The sequence below is a fragment of the Leishmania martiniquensis genome, chromosome 31, assembly GCF_017916325.1.
Source record: "Leishmania martiniquensis isolate LSCM1 chromosome 31, whole genome shotgun sequence".
In the NCBI taxonomy this organism is placed as follows: domain Eukaryota; phylum Euglenozoa; class Kinetoplastea; order Trypanosomatida; family Trypanosomatidae; genus Leishmania; species Leishmania martiniquensis.
Window position 1 is genome coordinate 1,237,360 of NC_090166.1, and position 12,424 is coordinate 1,249,783.

Genomic DNA, 12,424 nt, shown 5'->3' on the forward strand with positions numbered 1-12,424 from the left:
GTATCCCTCATACCTAGCTTAGCACTGCCTGCTGGAGGACGACGTCGAAGTCCACCTCGTCGCCGACGTTGTCCTCGGGAAAGTCAAAGAGAGCCTGCGTGACGTCGAACCACCGCTCGCTCATCTGAAGCCACCCGTCTCCGTGATACGGCACACGCGTCATCTGCGGTAGCCGCATCCGATACTCGAGCTCCATTTCCGGCAGCGGCGTACGCGGCGGCGGCGGCAGGCGATGTGTGATGTCCCACTTGCTCGCGTAGTGGTACCATAGCTCGGCGCGGTTGCGGCGCTCGTCTTTGGGCACGCGCGGCGGCGGCGGCGGCGGAAAAAAGTTTGCGTGGAAGTGCAGCAGGTCGCTGAGGTATTTGCTCTCACTCTTGTGGCGCGCCGCGGCGCCGTTTCCTTGTGGGCCGTAAGGGGCGCGTGTAGACGCTCGCAAGGGTGCCACGGGGCCGTTTGGGGCGGCGGACACCACGAAGCTACCACTGTAGTTGGACGGCAGCGCGGGCACCTGGTCTTGCTGAGGGCCGCCGACGCTGTCCTGGCCACGGACAGCGAACCCGTCGTCTTGCGTCCATGACCTCGCCGGCCCACAGGGGCCCTGCGACGACTGCCCATACCCACCGCGCTGTGGGCGAGCACCCTGAACAGCACCATGGCCACTGAGCGTCTCTTCTTCGGTAGGCGGCTCGTTCAGGTTTGGGTAGTTGCGCTTTGCGTTCTGGGTGGTACCCAGCGCAGTGGAGTGTGCTGGTGCGCGTGGCTGACCTTTGTGGAGGTAGTCGACAAGCGAGTGCAGTGAGAGGGGCAAACCTGCGGAGATGATGATGCGCTGCGCCACCTCACCGTCCTGTAAGCGCGGTACGTACGACAAACCGCCGGAGCTGGACGCCAGCGCGTCACTTGCAGGGCTGGTCGCGTGGACAACATCACGAAGCATGGGAGCGGGTTCGGCGAACGCAGCACTCGTCGCAACTGGGCCCTCTTGCACCGTGAAGTAGTGTGGGTTCTGAGGAGGCTGCGGCTGTTGGGGGTGCTGGAGGAGCTGCGTGAGATCCTTTGCCAGCGGCGCTTCGCGAACGGTGCCGAAACGGCTTTCGTACGCATCGCCCGCACCAACAGAGTAGCGCGGCTGCGGTGACGGTCGCTGCAGCTGGGCCGAATGGGCGTCGTGTGCATCCACGTGCAACATTCCTCGAGGCGAGAGGGCCTGCAGCGCTGCCGCGGCCACCTCAGCTGCGTCTGGGGTATCCGTGTCGTCTTTCTTTTCGGCCTGTCCGAAGCTCGTCTGATTGGCGGCGTCGGCTCCCATGAGTGGCGACCCCGTCGCCGAGGCCCACACATCACTGTGTCCGTAGCCTTTGAGAGGGGTCTGCACAGAATGACGACTCGGCGCCTCCTCCTCCCACACAGCACTGCTGCCCGGGGCCGCCCAATCGGCGCTGCTCTCGCCCCACGCCTCGGAAAGCGAGACGATCATGGTGGGGGTTCGCACCTCGCCCGGCAGCAGGCTGCTTTCTCGCTTCATGCCGCCGCCGTCGCTGCAGCTCGTCGCTGCGAGAAGCGCCTTCTCACCGCCATCACCACCCTTGCTCATGGCGGCGGCACCTGCTTGTGCACCAGGAATGGGGCGACTTTGTATTTGCACTCTGAGAGGGAACGCGACAACTGTACGTGGATGAAAAAAGGGGGGGAAGGGGGAGAGAGGGATGGGCGAGGGGAGGCGGCACACACGCACACACACACACTCTTTGCTCTTGCCAACATGCGACAGCAGACAGAGAAGGTAACGCGAACGCATACCCACTCGTAATGCATCGACATCGGAGAGGAGCGTCGAGGACCAAGTGAGCGGTCGAAAATCCCACGGCGAGCAGAATACTTCGGACCATAGAGAGAAAGAGAGAGGGGGGGCCATAAAAGGCCTCGAGAGAGCAGAGCACCGTCGTCGGTTTCGCGCTGAAGAGAGAGAGGGCACGCCAAGTCGAGCAGGCGTCTTCGCTCAGGAAATGAGGCCACATAGCGGTCAGTGATGCCCAGTCAGCGCTTTCCCTCTTTTTTTTAACTCTTGATTAATACACTCGTCGTGTGCATATATGTGTGCGCGTGTGTGCGTGCGCCCCAATGCGTTAATGGCACTTCACCCAAGAAGAGCGCAGGAAGGCGAACACACATGCTCACACCGTCACGATCACAGACGGCCTTTCCCTGGTACGCGGCAGAGATGCTAAATGGCAATCATCACACCACGCACACACACAAACAGGGGGGGAGTCCTTCGCCGCTTCGCTTACAGGCGCCAGTGAGGCCCTCCGCTCGCGGCGCCACCCTTACTGGTATACAGAAAGGGGGTACAGCTCCATGCCCGTTACACGACCCTGGCAATTCGCACTCGCCACGTACTTCAGGCTCAGCGGGGCGGCCGCCGTCACCTCAGCGTTCCACGCAATGACGATGCCGCTGGAGTCTATGGAGAAGACAGTGCGGCCCTGCACCTTCAGTGCCTTGACGCGGTTGACGTGCCTCAGCGGGTGCTTCTGGCGCGACTCTGCCTCCACGTTCACGGGCGTCGCCAACAGCGCCGCGGCCTCTTCACGGACGCGCTCCGGATAGGTAACCGCCACGCGTGTCAGAGTCGCCGCCATGTTCATCGGCTTCACGGGCGTTCCTTCAATGTGGCATTCCATGAGCGCGCCCACTTCGGTGCCGATGATGAGCTCCGTCTCAGAGTAGAAGGCGAATCGGTGCATCTCGTCTGATGGTTGCGGGTTCGCGCAGCGAAAGCTGCAGACGGGCTGCATGACTGCAGTCGCATAGACGACGAACGAGAAGCGGCTGAAGATGACGAGTCGGGTGCCCTGGGGAGAGAAGACAACACCAACGGGTTCTTCGCGGACGGGCGCTAAGACAAAGGATCTCTTCGACCGCGCTTGGGCGCCGTCCTCAGACTTTTGCGGGGCTTCACCAGGCGCCGGGAGGGAGGGGCTGTATTTCCACTTTGTCAGCAGCTTCCCCCTCGAAAGATCGAGCACCGCGATGGCGCGATCCTCTCCTACCGTGACAGCAAGACTGCCGTGACTGCCGGGGTGTGTAGCAAGCCCGACAACAGCTTTCTCGTGCACCGTGAGCGTAGTGAGGACGGACCAGTCCCTGCAGCGGTAGATTAGCAGCTGGCCGTCAGAGCAGCCGCACAGGAGGTGCTGAGAGCCATCGGCGAAGACGAGCGCGGTGACTTCAGCTGGGGGAGTGATACTGCCTAGATCAGCCAGTCGCACAGCAAGTGGCTCGCCGGTTTCCCGCATCTTCTTGCGCGCCGCCGCGGTGAGGCGCTCCTCGGCCTTATTAGTGAAGAGGAAAACGCGCTCGTCTACGCCGCTGCTGGCGATGTAGCGCTCTGTGACGGCAATACTGTTTACACGGCCGACGTGGCGCTTCACCGAGAACTTAATGTAAAATTTCTCTCTCCGGTAGATGAGACCTGCCATGACGGCGTGACAAGTACTCACCACGAGAAGGGCATTCTTGCAGGAATCCCGATTAGGGGAAGCCGAGGCGGCAACAGGACACGTGACAGATGTATCAACGGAAGCCGTGACTGCATGAAATGATGACGGCGCTTGCGAGGACGAGGAAGAGGCGGTGCGTCCCTTCTTCAAAGCACGGTCTGATTGCGCCTCCTGCACAGACTCTGTCCTCTGTCGCTTCGTTAGGGTTTTCATGACTGCAGTGGCGCCGTGCCGTTGAGATGTGATTTTGTGTGCGGCGGGCGGCCGGAGGAGGGAGGGTGGAGCTGATGTGGCTCGTCACGGACAAGGGGGAAGGGGGGATATAGACAGGGTAGCGGAGGGCATGAGAAGAACATGACGGGGCACAAGTACCGCGTGTGATGGCGTCGCAAAGAGCGTGCGAAAGGCTTACGCCTGACCGCACCACTGTCCCCCTCCCCTCCCCTCCCCCCTCGCGCTCTCCCGGCAGGGCCTCACCCTTTTTGCTCGAGATTTGGCGGCTGCGTGGCAAGAGACTACGCCGAGCCACTGAGAAGGGAGAGGGGTAGGGTGTGGGGTGGGGGGCGGAAGGAGTCGCCCCATCCTCTCCGATCGCTTCACACAATGCACACGAAAATTCATGCGTACGTTCAAAGGATGCCCGGAGTGTACTCGAGCACGGGGCAAAGGTGTGTGAAAGAGAGAAGGATAGCATGAAGGAAACGCTGCGGGACTCCCCCTGATGCCTCTCCAGCAGCGACGAGACTAAACGTACAGCGACGACAGGGATGGATAGAAACGTACACACACACGCACACAAGCACACAAAGAAAAAAAGCGCAGGTGAGGTGACACTAAACGAGCCCACAGAAAAAGCTCAGCCGTTGTACCCGCAGCGGTGCACCTGCGCCCCACAGTGCAGAGCAGACGAAATGGATGAGTGCATGCACATCTGTGTGAGTGAGGCTCCATCTCTGCTTCGAGCACCTCGCCTACTGCGATAGAGAATGGAACCAAAGGCATAAAAAATACACGCTCAGAGACGCAGGCAAAAGGAGAGACAGAGAAGAAAGGTGGCGGCAGACCACTCGGGAGGCAGAGGACAGTGAGCGCAGAAGAAAAAACAAGTCCGATCGGTAGCTGATTTATCTGACACGATCCGTCAGCTGTCGTGACCCACACGCACATGAATAGCGAACGTCATGAGCACGCCCGCAGGGCCGACAAGAGACGTTGGCGAAAGCAGGTGACACTACCCGCCCACGAAGACTTTTTGAAAAAAAAAAATGGGGCTGAGCGCCGTGCTGTCGATGAGCACCGTCAAAACATATGTACCGGGGAAAGAAGAGAAACAAAGAACACTCAGTCGTTCGCAAGCGCGAAGCAAGCCTTGAGAGGCGCCCCTGTGTCGTTCGCACACGCCAGTAGTCGCACTTCCAGCATACGATGGACACAGGAGCCTGCGACGCCAGCATTGGCACAGCTTCGCAAGGAAATGTGCCCACAGCATGCACGGCAAGCCCAACTTCTGCATCATGCACATGCACGTCAAAGGAGAAAAGACAAGAAAAAACGTAGTGCTGCTATCTGTGTTTCCTGCAAAGAGGGAGTGTGTGTGTGTGTGGGGAGGGGGGGCTGCGAGCGCGCCGCTGAAGAGACGGACACGTACCGCCGTGTGCGGAAGGCGATTCCTCCAAAGCTCACGGCATCGCTACGCGAGATGAGATGATGAGGCCACGCGAAAGTCAAGCGCTCACCATTAGCGATACGCAACGCCCCCTCCCCGAAGCCTACACAGAGCGTGAAGAGGGGAGGGGAGAGGAGAGGAGGGGGGAAGAGGCCGTACCATTCGCGCAGGATGCTCAACCGCACACGCGCTTTTACTTACTACACATACGAGACGATAGCAAGGGATGTGCGGCTTGCCAGTGGAGAGGAGGCAGCGTCAAGGACAAAACAAGAATGTGTGTTGACATACAAAAGGACATATGTGAAATCGATCTTGGTGCGTCTGCACGAGCGTCCACGAGCATACCGGGACAGATAGACAGAGGCCTGCGGACACACAGACACACACACACACACGAGGCGGGCACCGAGCGAGTGACCATACGTACCGAAGCGTATGAGGAGCAATGCAGGACCAAAGGAATGATGAAATGAGTTTAAGAACAGAACTGTGGTCGTCGACGGATGGGTGAAACAAAAGCTAAAGTATGTGTGACAAACAACGCGCTCACATAGAGAGGAAAGGGCGGAAGGGCAGGACATGAGCGAAAAAAGCGCTAAAGACACTCCACTCAGCGCGCAACACGAGAGAGGAGACGAAGCACATAAAATGACGGGAGAAGGAGAGGACCCAATGAGGCACGCGAAATGATAAAAGGGCAGCATCGCGTCGAGCAGCCGCCTTCTGCTTCAGGTACGCCCCACTGCACACTGCGCCCCATCCTGCCGCAGCCTCCACTCCCCCCCTTCCCCAACACTGCATAGGGTTGAGCAGCGGGCGCACACGCGGTGCAGCGAGGTACCGCCTTGCTTGTCGCAGGCACGGCCTCTGCTCCGTGCCTGCCCGCCCCACACGCCTGGCTGCAGCGCTCCCTACACCAGCGCACAGGGGGGGAGCGAGTGCGGCACGCTCGAGCCGCGCCGACACCTCACCGCACTATTCGGCCGGCACAAGGGTGCTATCCGCCGCGAGCATACCGGGCGGAGGCCCATCCACGACCTGGCCGCCGCCACCCGCAGCGGTCAGGCGCACCGGCACGGCTGCATCGTGTGTGCGTTGGCTCCCTGCCGCCACCGGAGGCGCTTGGGGACGTGGCAGGGGGGCTGAGGCGGGAGGAGAAGCGAGGGCGGCGCGTGGCGTTACTGCCCAGAAGAGTGTGGGGCACGGGACCGCTGGGAAGGATACCACACGCACACGAAGAGGTGTGGCGCCTCCTTCACCATGAGGGTGAAAGTAAGAACGGCACGGTGCAACAGCAGAGCTGCGCGACAGTCGAGGTCATACGGAGAGGAAAAAAAGCAGCAGAAAGAGCACCGGTGTGCGTGAAGCAAAGCGAAACAACGACAAAAAAAAGAAGAGCTTAGAGAACGGATCCCATCTCCCAGGCGGGCCGACGAAGGCGTGAGCCACGACTGCAGAAGGGGAAAGATATGATGGACTCGGGGATGGGGACTCGCGTGTGGCAGCGAGAGGCTCTGCATCCTTGGGCCCGTCGAAATAAACGAAAAAAAAGGGGAAGACATTCCCGAACGACAGAGGCAAACGGGACGACACGGGAGACCGCCGTCACCGGCACGTATGGAGGGGAAGGGTGGGGGGATGGTCGGAAGGACATCCCATACAACTTCATAGCTGTACGCCTCCCTTCAAGGCCCCGTCGAGGAGAATGTTTCGCCGTTTTCTCAAGGACAGTGCCGCGAGGACGGCAGCGTGAAAGCGACTGCGCGGTAAGTGCCTTCGGGTGTGGGGGTGTCGCCGGCAAATCACAGAGATGACAACAGTTATATCTAAAGGTGCGGGAGATCTCTGCAGCGTATTTCCGTTCTGTTGGTGTCCTCTAAATGTCAGTTTGCGGGACTGTGCGGGTGTGTGTCGCACTGGACGACTTCGCTTGAGGTCGAACAGGTGCTCACGCAGCACTTTCATCTCGATAGAAACGGTAAAGATGCGCTGAGCTCCGTGGCAGAACGATTTCACAATAGAAAACGCGTCTAGTAAAGGAAAAACAGATGTCTTGGCGTGCGGAAACGTGCGTCAGGGTCCGAACCAGAAGAGAAGGCGTTCGCTTGTAAGGTGGAGGATGGGGTGTGGGAAGAGGGGGCAGGAGGATATACGCGAGAGCTAAAAAAAAGAGGAGGACGGGGGGCAGTAGAGAGACAGAGAGGAAAACAGCGCCTGTGCACAACACAAAGCCACGCACGCGCACATGCGCGCGCACACACACACACGAGCAAAAGAGCCGTGCCGACGACACAATCCACCGTTTCGAATCGAAAGAAGAAGAAAACAGAACGAAATCACTTTTGTGAAGACAGAAAAAACACACGAAAGGAGCTCAAAAAAAAAATAAGAGCGATCGAGTACGCAGCAGAGTGGCGCAGGCCCGCGAGAGCAGCATAGGTGCCCTCATCTATTGCGGGGCGCTCCACCGCTGAATGTTGTGCGGCATGACAACCTCAAACGCCGAAGAGGTCTGGAGAAGAGCGTATCATGAAAACAATCGTCGCCGAAAGCCTCGCGGGGGAGGGGGGAAGAGGGAGAGAAGGAGGAGTACGCGCGATATGCCGATAGAGCGCGCACGAGGTCCTTCGAGGATAGCGATAGAAAAGATCAGCCCTTATGATGCGCGCCGCTCTTCCCACTTTTCAGGATCCCGAGTGACTGTTCTTTCCTTCTTTCTTTTTTTCGTCTCTTTTCCCAGTGCAACCAGCAGATCATCAACGGCGCCACGACCTCTCATGAGGAATCGAGGCTGTCACCCGGTCGACCGGTGTCATCCTCCTCAGAGCCCGGATATGAGGGCAGTAGCACCACTGTCGGAGAATGAACGACGCAGCATGCGCCACCACTGACGCAGCTGCCACTTGTCGAGGTGCTTTGTAGCACAAGAACAAGCCGCTTTTTCCTTATCGGAGAGGGAAGGCTTCCCGACGCGCACCGAAGAGAGAGAGAGTGCGGAGCGCCTCACTCGGAGCCGACACGCTCTCGATAATACAGAAAAAAAGAAAAACATAACGCCAAGACGAGTCGCCGCTATTGCGTTGCGCACGCTCCACGGAGCGGTGATGGGAGTTCGCCATGTGCGCATGCGGCGGCACAGTCAGACACATTGATCGATCGCATTGGGCGACGAGTCTGTTCGGCGCCCTCAACGATGACCGAGCCACCATGAAAAAGAAAAAGCTCATGTATTTTTCACTGGCGGCGACGCATCTCTGCGCGCCCTCCCCATGAGGCGCGCTCACTTTGCCCCGCCCCACCCCCTTTCTTGCGCCTCCTCCTCTCTCTCTGTTGGGCTGCCACTCAGTCAAGAGCGACGCGTACACCATCGTGCACACTAACATAAACAAAGAGCGAGGGAGAGGAGGAGCAGGGTCGCCTCTTGAGCTGCAGTGGGTTCGGCATTCCAATAAATAGCACCGCGACGCGATGGCGGAGGAGAAAAACAGCAGCGAGCTTCAGCACGCCAAGCACAAAAGCAAGCACATCCGCCAGGAGAGAAGAAAGAGAGGGAGAGGAGTCCTCACCACGAAGAGCAGCCGCGAAAGGACCGACGCCATCACCATTCAACAGAGCGGCGCCTCATCACCACGGCCAACGCTGCGGAAGGCGGAGGAAGTGAGCATCGACGGATGAGACGACCCATCGCCCGGAAGCGAAACGAGAAAAAAAGCGAAAGGAGGTAACCGAAAAGCTCCTCATCCGCCTAAACGGCGCACAAGGCTCAGCGAGCCCTTCCCCTCCTTCCTCCTCCCACCCCCACAGACAAAATCGCAAATCACGAAAGTGCCCCGCGCGCACATGAGTGGCGGAGGCGTACACGTCGTGCGCTCTTCCACAGCGAATGCGCGCCGATATCCTCTCGCTCGGATGAAGCGTTCCAAGCCCGCACTACCTGGACGGCTTTGGGTACACCGTCACGTATTCATCCTCAACCTCTTGTGCGGTGGACAGCATACGCTCCGTTTGGCGCTTCTTTCGTGCGATACCCGACACCTCACCGGAATCCGTTGTGCTGCGTGCGGAGTGCACCGACCACGACGAGCTGCGCTGGATGAGGAAGGGGTGGGTACCCTCGTCCACAGAGTATTCCACCGAGGGGCACGAGCGGCTCATGATGCCGGTGCTCGACTCTCCCAGCATGCGCGTCTCCGTGCCGCTCCGCGCACCGAGGCTGCGCAACGACCTCTCATTTGAGTTCTCTGCCGCCACGCACATCCCCTCTACGCCGAGCGATAGGTGAAAACCGGCGAATCCTGCCAGCCTCTGCTGCGTCCTCCGGGCGCCAGCGCCACTGGCGACCGTGATGAACTTCTCGGGAGTCACGCTGAAGCTTGCAGAGCTGCTTGCTGTGGCATTGGGGCTCCATGGCTGCGCCGTGCCTGGTAGGCTGATCTGATCGTGCTGAGACGGCGGCGGCGGAACGGTAGTCTTCGGCGGAGCTTTCGGCGAAGGGCCGCTGACAGTGTGGCGGCTGGGGGGAACATCACGGCGAGGGGAAAACGGCACCATCGCCATTTGCACTTCCGTGGCGCTTAGGGGAGTCACGTGGCCCCTCAGATAGCGGCGCCGCAGAAACGGCCGCGGATGCCGCTCGTCGTGCGAGGGTGGGGCAACCATAAAGGCGGGCGTACTTCCCTTAGGTGCGCTGGTAGGGTTCCACTGCTGTCGCAGCGCCTGCGGTGGCTGAGAGGCGACGGCGGCCTGACAACGAGTCACCCCCCTTTCGCACCTTGCGGGTGACGCTCTAGAGAATGGCGAGGCGGTCGCCGTCTGAGTGCGCCCAGCGGCATTTGTGATGGGCATCGGAGAAGAGGGAACCGGCGCTGTGTCCTCACCATCCGCAGCGTGCGCGGCTGCGATGCTGGTGGACCGAGAGGGGTGCGCCTTTCGTGGATCCTTGCGCCTCGGTTTTCGGGTCGCCGAGGGCGACGAGCGCCCAGCGGGTGGCTTTGACGTGCCCACGGAGCCAAGACTAGATATCGTTTCCTTCGACTCGGTAGACGCAGTACTCATCGTCTCAGCTAGAAGTGACCGCTGCCTTGGCGCCGCTGATGTGGCGATACTGCTCGTCGACGACGCAGATGCTGATCCGGTGGAGTGCGCGTTGCCCCGTTGGTCCCCCGCCGGCCGTCTCGGACCACTGGGGAGGCGGCCGCGCTCACTTCTTCGTGCTGTGGCGGTCGTGGGCCGCACATCCTCTCTGTGCGACGCCGCGGAAGGGCGGCGGTCGGCCTTTGGACTCTCTGTCGTTGCCGAGCTTAGGTCGTAGAAAGGGGAGCAGCCGGTGGGGCCGAGTCCGTTTAAGAGCGACTCTGACGCAGAGGAGTCCGTACGTACGGCGACACACAGCGCGTCGCTCTCTGCATTATTGCGCTTGAACCGCGGCCCCAACTTGCCGTTCTGTGCAGCCGAGATCTCTGGGCGCTGGGCGGGCGGCGGCATGGGCAGCGTTGGGGGGCTGGCCGTGGCGACCCTCCCCACAAGATCGGCCCGTCGCATCATGCTGAAGCTATTTTCACTGGACAGAGGCGAGGCGGCGCCGCGTGATGCCACATGAGCCGAGCTCGAGAGCGGACGCTGGGCTGCATGGAGTACTAGAGCGCCTTCCGCGCTATGTGTGGAAAGACCGTCGTCCTGCTTCTTCTCCCCGCACGCTGTGTTCAGGTAGTATGCCGAGCCGACGGATTCCTCTACGGGGCAGGACATATAACTTGGTGGGGTAACCAGAGAGTCGGGTAGACTGGGGATTGAGTTGCCGCTACGGCTGCCGAAGCTGTCGTCAGACCTGAGAAAGGTGCGCGCCGACGCCGAGGTGAACCCTCCGCCGTCTTTTCGAGAAAGGTGGCACTCACTCAGCGCCGTGCCCGACGTGGCGGCGGAGTTCGTACGGTACACGGGCCCGAAATGCGGCGCGCCGAAACCGGCGGCCGAAACAGAGGCGTTGCAGGCAGCAGCCCGCGGGTCGCTCGGGGAGCCGTAAACGATGGTGCGGGAGAAACCGCTACCACCGCCGCGACCTGAGCCTCCGTAGAGGTGTGCTGCGGAGCATGCGCCCTGCTGAAAGCCAGTCCCACGTCCTGGGGCCTCGCGCAACACTGTGTCGCACTGATACAGGTGTGCAGTGTTATCGGTCTCATAGAAGCCAAATGGGAACGTCGACGGAGCCATCGAGAAATCGGATTCTGAGCCCATCGTGACATTGGGTTCGGCGGCGCCGTCCTCGCGCATCGAGTACGGTCCCGTCACAAAGCGCAGCTGAGAAGCACTACTGAGCGCGGCAGCGTGCGGCGACACCGTGGAAGACGAGTGCGATGGAGAAGGCATCGCTGAAGCGGGCATAAACCTTCACCCGCACAGAGAGGGAGAGACAGAGGGAAGGCAAGAAGACGTGCGGCGCTGTAGAGGGCGGGTGGGTGGGTGGGGAAGCAGGCGAGCGGGTGCGCAACAATCTGAAAAGGAGCAGACACAGCGTGATGCGCCGCAGCGCCAAATGCCGTGCAGAGGCTGTCGGTTGGCAGAGGCACAGCGCACGTACACGGGGACACGAAGGCGCACGAAGTCGAGCGTTAGGGAGGGAAAGATGAGAGAGAGGAATCTAAATCTTTGCAAATCGCCTGCGCAGGCACACACACACACACACACGGGTACGAGGTAGAAGCTGAGGAAACACCGATGTGCAGCTACGGGGTGCGATTCACGTGCCACCACCTCTATGATCACCCGGAGCACAGAGAAGCAGTTTTTGAACTGGAGCAGGAAAACAGATGTAAAGCAAAACGCCGCACAGAGCGCGTGATGGTGTTGCAGCTAACGTGTGACCGAAACCAATGCGGTGTGGGAGCCAAACACCCCTGCTGCCCCATTCAACACAGGACCAAGGAAGCGTTCTCTAAGCGCTGGACACCGGTCACCGAGCGGGAAGGACAAGAGAAGTCCGTCCCCGATCCTGGGGGAGAGGGTGCGAAGAACGTGAGCGACGGAGGAGCGAAGGGGAGGGGGGACAAAACCAAACCAACGATCGGAAGAAGGACAATGATGAGCAGCCTCGAAAACAAACAAAAAAAGACGTACGAGCAAACACGCGCTCTCGAGGAGGAGGAGGGGGGGCCAGCAGTACTGAGGAGAAAGGGGGGAGGAGGAAAGACAGTGGAACGAACGCGGAAGGGAGGGAGGGAGGAAAGGGAGCTGTGTTGAGGCGGAGCTAATG

General features: G+C 60.3%; 3 protein-coding genes across 3 annotated transcripts; all 3 read right to left on the reverse strand.

The window, feature by feature from the left end:
- Positions 1-13: 13 nt before the first annotated feature.
- On the reverse strand, positions 14-1,597 carry LSCM1_01547 (uncharacterized protein; the record flags this gene model as incomplete). Its single annotated transcript, XM_067319153.1, has 1 exon — positions 14-1,597. The coding sequence occupies one exon, from the start codon at positions 1,595-1,597 to the stop codon at positions 14-16; it is 1,584 nt and encodes a 527-aa protein (XP_067176432.1).
- Positions 1,598-2,330: 733 nt separating this feature from the next.
- LSCM1_01548 (uncharacterized protein) lies at positions 2,331-3,719 on the reverse strand (the record flags this gene model as incomplete). Its single annotated transcript, XM_067319154.1, has 1 exon — positions 2,331-3,719. One exon carries the CDS (start codon positions 3,717-3,719, stop codon positions 2,331-2,333), a length of 1,389 nt encoding a protein of 462 aa, XP_067176433.1.
- Positions 3,720-9,105: 5,386 nt separating this feature from the next.
- LSCM1_01549 (uncharacterized protein) lies at positions 9,106-11,556 on the reverse strand (the record flags this gene model as incomplete). Its single annotated transcript, XM_067319155.1, has 1 exon — positions 9,106-11,556. One exon carries the CDS (start codon positions 11,554-11,556, stop codon positions 9,106-9,108), a length of 2,451 nt encoding a protein of 816 aa, XP_067176434.1.
- Between the last annotated feature and the right edge of the window lie 868 nt (positions 11,557-12,424).